General features: G+C 41.1%; 1 protein-coding gene across 4 annotated transcripts in view; it reads left to right on the forward strand.

The window, feature by feature from the left end:
• The first annotated feature begins 7,373 nt into the window (after window positions 1–7,373).
• The window catches only part of meis1b (Meis homeobox 1 b), a 197,897-nt gene continuing 190,841 nt past the window's right edge, over window positions 7,374–14,429 (forward strand). The window contains exons 1-5 of one of the 4 annotated variants that reach the window (XM_045701809.1): window positions 7,374–7,496; window positions 11,085–11,305; window positions 12,349–12,490; window positions 12,817–12,867; window positions 13,428–13,478. In XM_045701809.1, coding sequence (XP_045557765.1) covers window positions 11,109–11,305; window positions 12,349–12,490; window positions 12,817–12,867; window positions 13,428–13,478 — 441 coding nt within the window. In that variant the 5' untranslated portion in view covers window positions 7,374–7,496; window positions 11,085–11,108. Of the gene's footprint in view, window positions 7,497–8,763; window positions 9,471–11,084; window positions 11,306–12,348; window positions 12,491–12,816; window positions 12,868–13,427; window positions 13,479–14,429 lie in introns of those variants that run through there. The other 3 variants (XM_045701811.1, XM_045701808.1, XM_045701810.1) reach the window with 3 other exon arrangements.

Below are 14,429 nucleotides of genomic sequence, written 5' to 3' on the forward strand. Positions count from 1 at the left end.
TGCCCTCTCAGAAAAGAATGAATTTTCACACCTCCTCTGTAGCTCTCTCTCTCTGTCCTACCTTCCCTCTCTCTCTCTGTCCCACCTTCTCTCTCTCTCCCTCTCTCTCTGTCCCACCTTCCCTCTCTCTCTCTGTCCCACCTTCCCCCTCTCTCTCTCTCTCTCCCACCTTCCCTCTCTCTCTCTCTCCCACCTTCCCTCTCTCTCTCTGTCCCACCTTCCCTCTCTCTCCCTCTCTCTGTCCCACCTTCCCTCCCTCTCTCTCCCTCTCCCACCTTCCTTCCCTCTCTCTCCCTCTCTTTCTCTCTCCTACCTTCCCTCTCTCCCTCTCTCCCACCTTCTCTCTCTCTCTCTCTCTCTCTCTCTTCTAGTCAGCACTCCTCTCCCTCATCTCTCTCTTTCTGTCTTACCCTCTCTCCCTCTCTCCCTTTCTCCCTCTCTAGTCAGCACACTACTCACACTCATCTACCTTATACGTGCTGCACCCCCTCCCCTTCTTGTCCCCTCTTCTCTTCCCCCACTTTCTCTCTCTTTCTCACTTTCTCTCGCTCTCTCAGAGGTGCTGATCAATTCACAGTCTCTCTGGGAGGTGTGAGACTCTTCCTGCCTCACCCTGTGATTGGCTGACACATGAAGCAGCTCCCTCACCCCCTACTCCCCTCTCTGAGGCACTAGCCCTTTGCTTCTCACTCTAAGGCCCTGTCCTGGTCACGCTGAAGGAACAAGGCAGACTGCCTTCTCATTCTAAGGCCCTGTCCTGGTCACGCTGAAGGAACAAGGCAGACTGCCTTCTCATTCTAAGGCCCTGTCCTGGTCACGCTGAAGGAACAAGGCAGACTGCCTTCTCATTCTAAGGCCCTGACCTGGTCACGCTGAAGGAACAAGGCAGACTGCCTTCTCATTCTAAGGCCCTGTCCTGGTCACGCTGAAGGAACAAGGCAGACTGCCTTCTCATTCTAAGGCCCTGTCCTGGTCACACTGAAGGAACAAGGCAGGCTGCCTTCTCATTCTAAGGCCCTGTCCTGGTCACACTGAAGGAACAAGGCAGGCTGCCTTCTCATTCTAAGGCCCTGTTCTGGACGTGCTGAAGGAACAAGGCAGGCTGCCTTCTCATTCTAAGGCCCTGTCCTGGACGCGCTGAAGGAACAAGGCAGGCTGCCTGGTTGACTCTCCAGATGAAAGGGAAAGGGAAAGGGGGATACCTAGTCAGTTGTTCAACTGAAATGTGTCTTCTGCATTTAACCCAACCCCTCTGAATCAGAGAGGTGCAGGGGAATCGACATCCATGTCAAATCACACTCATCCAGAGGAGAGGTCACTCTCTCTTTCTTTCTCTCTCTTTCTTTCTCTCTCTCTCTCTCAGTTCAATTCAAGGGGCTTTATTGGCATAGGAAACATATGTTAACATTGCCAAAGCAAGTGAAATAGATAATATACAAAAGTGAAATAATACAAATGAACAGTAAACATTACACTCACAGAAGTTCCAAAAGAATAAAGACTTTACAAATGTCATATTATGTATATATACAGTGTTGTAATGATGTGTAAGTGGTTAAAGTGCAAATGGTTAAAGTCTCTCTCTCTCTCCCTCTCTCTCTCTCTCTCTCTGTCTGTTTCTTTCTCTCTTTCTTTCCCTCCCTCTCTCTCATCTCTTTCTCTCTCTTTCCCTCCCTCTTTCTCTCTCTCACTTTCTCCCCTCCTCTTTCTCTCTCTCTTTCCCTCCCTCATCTCTTTCTCTCTCTTTCCCTCCCTCTTTCTCTCTCTCTCTTTCTCCCCTCCTCTCTCTCTCTCTCTCTCTCTCTCTCTCTCTCTTTCTCTCTCTATCCCTCTTTCCCTCTCTCTTTCTCTCTCCTCTCTCTCTACTTCTCTCTCTCTCTTCTCTCCCCTTCAGAGTGTCTCTGACAACATTAACACACCTGAAATAACAGCACAAATGACAAATGTTGAGGGAGAGGGAGGGGGAGGGAAAGAGAGAGGTAGGGAAAGAGGGAGGGGGTGGGAAAGAGAGAGATAGGGGGAGGGAAAGAGAGAGGGAGGGGGAGGGAAAGAGAGAGGGAGGGGTGGGTGGGAAAGAGAGAGGTAGGGGGAGGGAAAGAGAGAGGGAGGGGGTGGGAAAGAGAGAGGGAGGGGGAGGGAAAGAGAGAGGGAGGGGGAGGGAAAGAGAGAGGGAGGGGGTGGGTGGTGGGTGGTTCAAGAGAGAGGGAGGGGGAGGGAAAGAGAGAGGGAGGGGGTGGGGGAGGGAGGGAAAGAGAGAGGGAGATGAGAGGTAGATGATGGAGGAGGTAGGGATAAAGAGAGAGAAAAAAGAGAGAGAGAGGTTAGAGTGGTGTGTTCTGTATGTATCCCTGAGTTTATTTTTTATAACTAGGCAAGTCAGTTAAGAACAAATTGTTATTTACCATGACGGGGATTCGATTCAGCAACCTTTCGATTACTGACGAAAACACTCTAACCACTAGACTACCTGCCGTTTTAACATGACTGTATCCTCTATGTTTGCATCCCAAATGGCAGAGCCCCCTGGGCAAAAGTAGTGCACTACATAGGAAACAGGGTTCCATTTGGGATGCACACCATGTTAGCAACACTACAACCAATGACCTGTGACCGCTGCCACAATGTGAAAATTGAGTGGTAGTATTCAGAGAACAGTGGATCTATTATTACACCCGGTGGTGTGTGTGTGTGTGTGTGTGTGTGTGTGTGTGTGTGTGTGTGTGTGTGTGTGTGTGTGTGTGTGTGTGTGTGTGTGTGTGTGTGTGTGTGTGCGTGCGTGTGTAATCATGCTACTTTATCACTATGCTTCAAATAATGTACAGCATATTCCATTTTAATTATTGTCATTTCCACATCTTCTTGGTTTCATGCCGCCTCCCAGTTCCTGTGGTTATCAGCCTACATTACTTCTGGGTCTTTTCATCTCCATATATACTGATAATAAGTCCTGTTTCTTCTCCGGGGACTGGAGCTATTTGAACAATTTCACAGAATTATGACCCAATATTAGGAAGGTGTTCTTAATGTTTTGTAATATATATAGGCCTGCAGTAAACAGCCCATCATTAAATTGTGAGAGAAAAGACTATATAGTAAATTCTCTCACACTAGGCTGTTTACTGCAGGCCTATCTATGGTCAATGGGACATTCATTCACACACATGCAAACAAAACATAAAGAATATTTACATGAAAATATTTATTGTCACCAAGCTTAAAAGACAAACAAGGGAGCACAGACTAAATCCAAAATAATTGAAACAACCATACTCATCATATTATATCCACGTTAGGTAAATTAGGAAATGCCTGCTATATTTTGTTAATGTAATAGTAAGCATTTCTAGTTGTGCTTTAAATGTTCCACTGTGATCATGTCCGGTATTAAATAAGTCAACTTATAAATCCTTTCCAATAGGCAACGGGCTTTTTAAAGAAAACTCAATTTCAAAATATATATTTTTTTTATTAAAAATGATAATAGCTGTTTGTAATGTTGATGAAGTTTAATTGTTCGCTCAACCTTAGTTCTGTCACCTTACCGTTGATAATACATGTAGTTTATCCTAACGCCGGTAGAAGGCGCAAACGATTAAGCGTTAACGTTGTGTATCAAAGAGAAAGGCATCCTATAGCAAACAGTAACATTTGTCTTGTGCAAATGACAAGTACCTGAATCGAAATGTAATTCTTACAGATAATTCACACTATCATTAGACTAGTGGAAAGACAACGGTTTAGAAATGTGCTGTTCATTGATGAATATGTCTATTTCGATTTTTCTAAGTATTGCAGGGCGTCACTGATGTTTATTTCTCATGGTGTGGAGTTCCTGACTTCCTGAGTTCTTGAGTTCTTGAGTTCCTGAGTTCCTGGTGTGTGTTTGTGTGTGTGTGATCAGCTCATGACAATTGAGGATAAAATTGCGATCTCGATTGTAATATCTCAACTTTTAATACAGGCCTATAATAATTTACTTTGACACTACACCTCAAATATAGTTTTCAATACCAAGTTGCTTACTGTATTTTTCAAAATATATATTTTTTACCTTTATTTAACTAGGCAAGTCAGTTAAGAACACATTCCTATTTACAATGACAGCCTAGGAACAGTGGGTTAACTGCCTTGTTCAGGGGCAGAACGACAGATTTTGTACCTTGTCAGCTCGGGGATTCGATTGAGCAACCTTTCGGCTACAGGTCCAACGCTCTAACCACTAGGCTACCTGCCGCCCCGTAAATGTATCCAAAACTTCCTCTAAAAGTCAAAATAATAATATTCCTGCAAAAAAATCTTCGGAATTATTGATGTAGAGGATTTCATTCAGTTCTAAATAAAGACGCGCCCTGGTTATAAAACAATACACTCAATTGTACTTTTTTATTTTTAGCAAGTGTATAGGCTAGGCTACTGTAACCACACACTTCAACCAGAGTTCAAACTATCAGGCCATTTCGTTTATATATCCTAATATTGTTTTAGACTGATTCATTTCAATATTTCGCAGATAATTATTAGGCCTACATTGTAGACAATACTTTGGATATAATGCAAGGAGAGCAAATGGACATTATTCGCAATGCTAGTGTTACTCATTTTAATACGCTAAAAACTTTTACCGACGTATCTAACAAGTAGCCCGATCTAAACAGCTATATTTTCCAGCCAACCGTTCGGACTACATGCTGCTAGAAGACAGAATCCAGCGATGGCCTGTGCTGTGGCTGTAGCTCTACGGATCCTAACACGTTTGGGCGCATTGCTGCCGGGCTGATAAAGATTGACCTCCGTTTGACTCCTGAACCACGCCGTGCCAGGCGCTTTTAGGGAGAGAAGTTGAGGACTATTATTAGGAAAGACAAATACACGGACATTATAGTCTATGGGGTTTCTTTGCTAATGTAGACTTGATATTTCAAACTTTTTCGAGAGGCGTGAATCATACAGAAGGCTATGCTCATGGCTTGGAAAATATGATTCATTATTGTTTTAATGTAATTAAGTTGTAGGCCTATTAAAGGGCATGGTATTAGTCCATTTAGAAAGTTGTGCATAAAGTTGAGAAATAATGATTTTTAAAAACAACTTGTTTTATTCCAATATTAAAACACCGGCCTATATGACTTTCCCCCAATGACAACTTTCCAGCACGACATTGTTTAATCCTTAATTTACTTTACTTTTCTCCCCTTCCCTAAATTACACTGCAGGTCAACACGTTGACCATCCCGTGCACTACTCTCAAACAATGTCTCTAATTGTTATGTCAATCGAATGTGGCTGTCAACTCAGATTTGACTGTCAGAAAAGTAATACCTTCTGATTTCATTACATGACTCATGACATTATCCGTCCTCCGGAAGCAGATTAAAGATGAAATTATGATATTTGTTCTCTCTAGAATGAGCTGACCCTCGCCAATGAGAAACCTAAAGAGCAAGAGGGAAAGTATTGCTGCTTGTCCCTGTTGTGGTCTGTAACGTCCTTTTATAGACGGTAATTGAAGCAACTTAATTACTTTATAATGCCACTCTGGTTCTGTGACAGCAGTTAGTAGCCTAGACGTTGATGTAATTCACCTTTCCATGTCAATTTAGACCAGGCTCGAGCTATTTACGAAGACGACCAATTTAGTTGGATGGAGAGAGACACACAATTCTGAATTACGAGGGCTAAATGCCATGTGGTATCCAGTCATGCATTGTAAAACGAAATGTATATCTCAATAAATCTAATATTTCTTAACGTAAATAAATCATTTTTTAGTGCCTAATAATAGGTGAGGATATTTTCACTCACGTTTCCACCATATAGGCTGCATTGGGCTAGTTCATGTAGAAAAACACCATTTAGGAGAGATAACTACTCACCCATGAATTACTGAAAGTAAAAGGAATACAACGAGGTCTAATCGATATGCGTAGATAATTTATCGTAAATGTTTAGCTTCCATCCTTGTGCGTAACCCACGATTCCCCGGGAATTCCATGTTCCCGTGTGTCCACCGCCTTCATATAGCTTTCCCAGTCCCACCGAGCCCGTTACGTGTCTGCCCCAAGCCCCTTACATGCCTCACTCATCGGTCGGTCGGTGCACGCGGCTTTAATAGTCATTTCGTGCCTGTAAATGTGGATCCCACCGCTCGGGACTGGTGGTGGAGGTACCACGGGAGTCGCGTCTGAATGTGTGAACGCTGTATTATCTGATATGACAGTACGGCTGGCAGCGGGGCATTATGATCGATGACAGATGAATCTGCAGGCTAACTTCAAACACCTTGTCATCAGGGCGTTTGGAGTAACACGTTATGAACAGCGACGGGATGGCTTAGCATAATCAGAAGATATATCCGAGCCGTATGAAAGGCCGTTCTCTCCTGGCATTTTTGTGAAATAAGTAGTCTATACGTACAGGTAATACATATATATAAATAGAGAGCGAGAGAGAGAAATGTAACATGTATATGCACATATAGCTGCCCAGGCTGAATATACCCATACAGCCTGTAGTCCACTCTCTCCTGGCATTTGTGTTGAAACAAGTGTAGTAACTCTTTGAATAGCTTCTTACCAGTAATGTAGACTAACATGTACACATCCACCTAGTTCAAGCAATACAACCATATATTGTATTGAAAATGATAAAGAAATTCATACATTTCAATGTATACTTTGTCAACAATTTTCATTGATATCAGAGTTGTATGGCCTAATATAATAGATCTATGGTCCTTTTCCATAAATCGATTTGTAAATAAATATTATAAATTGGGCTGCCCTTTTACACTCAGCAGTTAGCTATATAGTCCTATCTGCACACGGTGACAAAGGGGTCATTGTGAGGAATAAAATTTAATTTATTGACGAAATAACACGGTAATCCGATTCTAGAGAATATTTAACAAAGTTAAAGTTTTTAATCTGGGGTAGGATCAACCCGATAAAATGTATAATGAGTTATTATATAGGTTTAAAATTCATAGATATTGTATATATAGGCGATCTATAAAAAGTTTTAGAAAGTAAGGACAAGGAAAGAGATGGAAAATAGAACTGTGTGTGTTATTGTGTTGTTGAGAGAAAGAGAGAGAACGAGAGAGAGAGCGAAGAGCGAGAAGCCTAAAAGACAAATGAGAACGAGCTAGGGTTTGTGAAATATTCAAACATTTTGCGAAATTTATATATAGACTTATTACAAAAGACATGTTTTTAATTTGCGAGCAATGTTTTGTTTTGCACCTCCCCACCAATGTGGCCTGAAATCGATCAATCACCAAATAATTGATCATCTCGAGATCCAATAGGGGGCTCGCATCACTGTGCCGTGCTTCCATTGGACACCCCTGGCGGACTCCGTGAGCACGCAGCGACTCGGAACGGCCCATTCGGCGCTGGCGAGGGGGAATGGGTGACGGAGGGCACATGGAGAACTGGAGCCCGCTGTAGCACTCTGACAGCAACATGAAGCTGACATGATAGAGAGACTCTAATCTAGTGAGTTTTTCAGCTTCAGTTTTTAAACAAAGACCAATTATACAGCACCATCCAAATGCTTTAGTAAACAGATTGTTAGTAACAAATATATATATTTTACCCAAAAATACCAAAATGTTGTCAATGGCCTATACAGTATTGGGCACCCTAACTTCATCAAATTTAACTATATATATATATATCTAATCAAGCAACTCAACAATTTCTCCCAAATCCAATAGGCTGTAAGACAATGTAAAGTCTAATGTAAAAGTTTGCTATGAAATCATGAATCAGCTGTTTTGCAGAAGCCAATTATGGGACTCCCTAAAAACATACCACTTCGATACAAGTTACTTTTCATAGCAGGTTAGGAGAGCATTTTCACTAACCCTTACACTAACCATTTTCCTAACCTTAACCTAAGTCTCCTAAACTGCTATGTTAATCTTCCTAACCTGCTGCATAAATTCTCCTAACCTACTACGAAAAGTCATAGCTGTATGGAAATTACATGTTTTTAGGGAGTCCCGCCCAGTTCTAGTCCAAATAGATAAAGACATTTCCACAATAACAGAGATGAGTAGACTTGGGCTTGCATTAATAGGAATGATTCAGTACCTAGACCTGTTCAATGTGGAACCTGCTCAAATAGTCAAAGAGCACCAAGAGCACTTTAGAAGGATATTTAAGATTTAACTACCGTTCAAAAACATGGATTTGTCACGGATATAAATATAATTAGATTAGCATAATGAAAGGCATTTCCTACTGGGCACAGATGTCAATTCAACGTCTATTCCACATTGGTGCAACATAATTTTATTGAAATGAGGTGGAAACAACGTTGATCCAACCAGTGTGTTCCCATTGGGTTCTCTTCTTCTAGTAGCCTACTAGTTTTCAGATTATTAAAATCTGGAATGGCATCAAAGTCCTAAAACGATAATCGTAATCTTGGGATTAGTTGGAAAATCCACATTTGTAAATAGAAGAAAAAAACATGAGTCAAACAAACACTAGAGTAAAGTCGACTACACTACCAAGAGTCAGGGTGATATCTCACACAACGAGACTACAGCTATGCATGCATGGCTTTGACCAGAGCAACAGCACCAGGGGTTGAGGGATATTCTCCCTGTAGTCTAGAACACAAACAGACAGGAGCTCGGAATACCCACTGACTGCTCAACTCGAGCTTTCGAAGGTCCTCCCACGACACCCCCCTCCTCTCCGCGCGACTTGATGTAGCCCATTCGCATTGTGTATAACGCGACCTGTTATGGCCACCACTACTTCCGGGTTTCGGCAGTCTGGTCCATATCCACTCCTCAGTCGCGTTTCCCAACTACTCGCGCCCATTGTACACAAACCAACGAGGAGTTGGCGGCTGAGCACAGCATCGATCGAGGGCTGCTCCTTTAAGAAAGACTAAGCCTGAATTATCACCCCACCTCCCCTGATCTCCTTTACAGGGCTTTTGCGTTTTAAAAAAAATCAACCCAGGAGCCGAGAGTGATCAAAAGAAAAACGAGTGAGCTGAATTTTTTGTGTGCATTTGACTATTCACGTTAGGTGTGCTAACCCGTGGAAGCGCGCCCTGGATCATCATTCATTCCGGGCTACTTTGACAAGCCTCGGCGTTTGATTGACAGGCGTGGTGGCAAAAAGCCATGAGACTTCGCTAGTTTTGTTTTGAGGGGTATTTTCATACTGTTTTTTTTTTTTTTAAATAAGACTGGGTTTTCTCTCCCTATGCCACTGCCCTGGGGATAGCTCAGGCCCTATTCACGGTTGCTTTGGACTGAACTTGAGCTGAAGAGGGCTAGCTTGAATTCATCGTTGCCTTTCTCTTGCAAGAAATACGGAATCTTGAAAGATCTCGCATTTGGAATTTGCGTTTTTATTTGTTCTTCACCCTGGCCTCTTAGGGGATATATCCGAAGTGAAAGGAGAGAAGAAGAGAGGGACTAGAGGAGGGATATGGCGCAGCGGGTACGTAGCAAGGCTATCCCGAAAAGTTTCACTGTAACTCCACTGTGTGAAAATGCAAAGCCATGAACACGGTAACGTGGCCAATGACAGACGCTCGCGGCGAAACTTTATTTTCTTCTTCAAGACCCCGCTGGACCGAATTCCGTGTTTTGCAGTTTTGCATCTTTGGCACAATATTACGCACGGACGCACATATTTGCTGCTTCGCGTACGCCCCGACTAGGGACATTAGAAGTGTCATCCTATCTGCTGTTTCCAGATTAGTCTTGACAGGCCAGTTACTGGAAGATAAACAAGGAGCAATGGGACTAAACAAACCCAACCTTTATACTTCCAAAGTCGAATTTACATGACTTTAGTCATTTTTGTAATTAATCAAAATCATGTAAATGCTTTGAAGTTTGAGTCTCTGAGTGTTTTTGAGTTTATAATTCATTAACATCTAGAATTGCATCCTCAACTGTAGTTTATTACAAAGTAGGCCTAATAACGTTTAATTGAGTAATTTGGGTAAAAAAATACATTTTTGCATATGCTAATAAAGCACATTTTTGTCATGATGTGATGACATATGATTTGATACACAGCCTAAAAACCCCGGAATTACTCGACTAGATGGCAGAATTAATAATATTTTTTTTTAAATAAGCAATTGTAAAATAGAGATCACACTTATTACCCAAATACCTTTTGCTTGTTGGAGAGAGGCTCTACATCAGTCCCACGCGGGTTCTTTTTGCACCTCTCCACGTGTCGGGGTCTAAATGGTAGTCTTTATAATACCGTGCCACCTTCAGAGTCCACAATACATCATTAAAAATCACTCATTAATTCGATAAAGAAACAGGCACCCAACATAAATGTTGTTTTAACTTTTAGTCAACGTCATATACGTGTTGTATGTCTATGTGAAAAGGCATATTCAGGCACACATTTAGTATGGGCGTATGGGGATGGAAAATATGTAGACAACTTGTAACTACAAATTACTTTGGTTTAAATGTTCATGAATAGATCTTGTCTATACTAGACATCTTCAGTGATCATCATTATGAGAAACAGAAACATCTATTTAACTGCGTTTGTTAAATATATTAATGATGGTGTATTTGGCGTGTAATAACAGAGTAACCAATGTTACACAATTGTAATGATGCTCTAAAATTAGCAAACACTGCAATTAAAGAGACTGATGTTGTGAAAGCCTACGATCAAATCATTCAAAATACACAAAGACGAAACATACATGCATGTCATCCGTTTTATCCCCTCATATATATTTCACTTTTTGCTATTTTAGTAGCCTAGCTTTGGAATTAAACATCAGATTTGAATAATATTTTAACGACATTATCCCTATTTTGTTACTATTTCTTATATGGTGGTGTAAATATCTAAAATACACTTAGAGCTACAGTTGAACTTTAGGGGTATTATATGCTTGAATATAAACAAGGTCACTAAGGCCAACCTCGATAGACTTCACTTTTTATTTATTCATTCATTGGTAGATTACTATTTACCCATTATTTTATTATCTGCAAAGTGCGTAAAACCACCACAGTCCTATAACTGGCCATTCAGTACGAAACTGTGTTGTTATTGTGTATACAGTACGAAGACTTGCCCCACTACGGGATGGACGGGGTGGGTATCCCCACCACCATGTACGGCGACCCGCACGGTGCCCGCTCCATGCAGGCCGTCCACCTCAACCACGGTCCCCAGCTACACTCACACCAGTACCCGCACACAGCCCACAGCAACGCCATGCCGCCTAGCATGGGCTCGTCCGTCAACGACGCCCTGAAGAGAGATAAAGACCAGATATACGGGTAGGTGACTGTAGCTTACGGAGGTTATAATATGAACAACTTTGTGTGGGATTTCTTCTTTTGGTTGATTTTCTTGTTGGAGTTGAACGTGTGTAGACTATTAGGCTGTGAAGAGCGGTTGGGAAAAGTAAAATACACGTGGGGTTGTTACTTGGGAATTATTGTTGTTTTGGAACTTTTTTTGTGCAAATAATTTATTGTCAAAAGTTGTGTTGACTTATATAACTTGGCACAAAGTTGTATGCTTTATGTACTCAAAATATAGGCTACAATATTTCCTTACACTAAATATGCAATATTATGAACCCGTGACCCTTAGACCAATTGCTACTATGTGCAGCAGCACATTTTAGGCTATATGTTTTGGAAATTAAAATTCGAATTAGTTTATTGTGGTTTTACAAGGACCTGTAATTGATTACTACACATTAATATAACTAAATGGTGTGCAATGGTCATGTTATATGGACAATTTCGAGGAGTTTTATGTAATAAAACAGACACCCCAAATTATGCACACCCTACATTAATTTAGATGAGTTAATTAAAATTCCAAAGCATGATGTATGTACGGTGACTGAACATGTCACACAAATAATTTAACTATTTACTCAGTTCAATGGTAGGCTTCCTTGAGAGCGCCATATTTTCTTACATTCTAGACATTGGCCCTAACATATTCACAACGGTCATATCCGCGACTTACAAATGAGACTAAAATGGAACAAATTGCACATGTTAAACTTTTGATATTTTCAAAGACAAAGGCAGATCTAGCCTATAGGCCAAGGAGAAAATACAGTGATGCACAAAAAAAAGTAAATTTTATTCAAATCATTTGACACAATTATCTGTCAGTAAAAACTACATCGTTTGAATATTTTTCTGCACTAATAGACTATAAACACCATACATAAAACAGTACACACATATCACCAATTCCCAGAGCTATGCCTAGTTGTTGAGACTAGCTTATAGAACCAGTGTTGACCCCGGCCTTGTTCTCTGCGGTGACATTTGCTTTTGTGTTTGATTCCATGCAGGCACCCCCTGTTCCCCCTGCTTGCACTGATTTTTGAGAAATGTGAATTAGCGACTTGCACGCCCAGAGAGCCTGGGGTCGCGGGAGGAGACGTTTGTTCATCGGAATCTTTCAATGAAGATATAGCAGTGTTTGCAAAACAGGTCGGTAAAAAAAACCTTATGCGTTATTAACATAGGCTACATTATGCATACGATTATAGATTGTGTGTGGCTGATCATAAGCCCATGTGTTTAAGCTGTGTATTTTGTTCGTGTAATTAAATGTTATTGTAAAGTTTACCATTGGAAATGTTTTGAAGCGTGCATTGTTTAGAAGTAGCCTATAGTATTTGTTATGCCATTAAATAGTAGTTCATGTTTAACACATTGTTCAATATTGGGAATATTATTTTAATATTAAATACATTATTCTTTTCTCACGGATATTGCCCATAAGTGTTGAAGTGTTCATGATTTTGTGGTTTTAGATTCGGGCAGAAAAGCCGTTATTTTCATCGAATCCAGAACTGGATAACCTGGTAAGACAAACATTGATTTGATTATACAAGAAGTGGGCTAAGGACTAAGAGTAAACGTGGATGTATCCAACATATCAGGGCTTGCCTTCATATTATGACACGGTTTCTGAGTAGGAGACGCTGTTAGTTGAAAAAGTTCATCCAACGACTGGAGGTTGTTGTTCTCCAGTCCGGATTGTTTCATTTCATGATAACCCTCCGTTGTCACCGCAGATAACCATCTTTTCAGGGCCGCATTAGAAAGCTGTCAAATGGATTTGGACTACTTGTCCCTCGATGAAAAGTTATTATGCTAATAGTTTTCACTTGTAATGTAGGCTATCTAATGCTAATGTCTGGGATAGCTTCTATTATGGCTGATTGATTAGCCAATGTTGTAATGCCGTACGCTTATAATGTTGAATATCAGCCCGACATAAAATCCAAATTCAAAATCCAATTTAACATGAATCATTTTCTCCATTGTAGATTCTTATACCCTATCCAGAAACATATGCCTATTTCATATTAGGACATTTTACAAGCTAATCTTTTTTTGTATTGTTATTTACATTTTTCAGATGATTCAAGCCATTCAAGTTTTACGGTTTCATCTCCTGGAGTTGGAAAAGGTAAAACCCCAGCTCACCTCCCTGTTGCTGCCTGGCCGCGTCACACTTCATAGCTATGGGCGACATTTGCATAAATATATTTTTCTAGTCGGCTATAATTAGTGTCGAAATCAATCATGGGACCTATTTCTCTTCCGCGTTGTAGCCTAATCACAACGCAAGCTGCTACAACTGCATGGAGCGGATATCTCTGCGCCCAAATCTTTCTGAGAGCTAATAGTTTATTTTGGTGTAAATTACATACAAGGTGAATTCATTATATAACTTAAAGTATGTTATACGCGCTTTAGGTATTGGAGAACGCTAAAGGCCGAGAGAAGTAGCCCGCTGTAGCCTAGATTGGAGTGACATTAGTGAGGTAATTTTTTACATGGTATATTGATATGTTTTACCAATGGTAGCCCACTGTCCACACAATTGATCAGTTGAAATTATTGTTAATTAACTTTCAGTAGGCCGAGTGTTGGGCTATTTTAATAACATTCAAAACATGATATAACAGAAGGGTCGTTGCAGGCTGTAGCAGCATTTTGTAGCGATGTGTAACGATGCATTTAGCGCATACAGCATGCACCATCCTCGGCATGACCAGGCGACATGCACCGGGTTGGGTCGGTAGTGATAATGGAATAACTGGAGGAAATTAAGCAGTTTACCTTAAATGTCAATCAGTCGGGTCACCCCACCACCTCACTAATGGACACAACCTGGGGCACGGATACATTTAACACGGCTGTTGACTAGGTTGTAGCCCGCGAGTCTTCTTGTCATTGTCAATTTTCATTGAAGTCTCAATTTTGCTCTGTAATAAAGTTACTTCATATTTCTGGATTCGGCTGGTCACGTGGGAGCGCACTGCAACACCACCTGCACGCCTCGACCCATTTGGACCAGGTTGTCCAAGTGGCTTGTAGCTTTGTAGTTGCAGACATGTGTCAGATATATTTCATG

Source organism: Salmo salar, chromosome ssa18, assembly GCF_905237065.1.
Source record: "Salmo salar chromosome ssa18, Ssal_v3.1, whole genome shotgun sequence".
Lineage (NCBI taxonomy): Eukaryota > Metazoa > Chordata > Actinopteri > Salmoniformes > Salmonidae > Salmo > Salmo salar.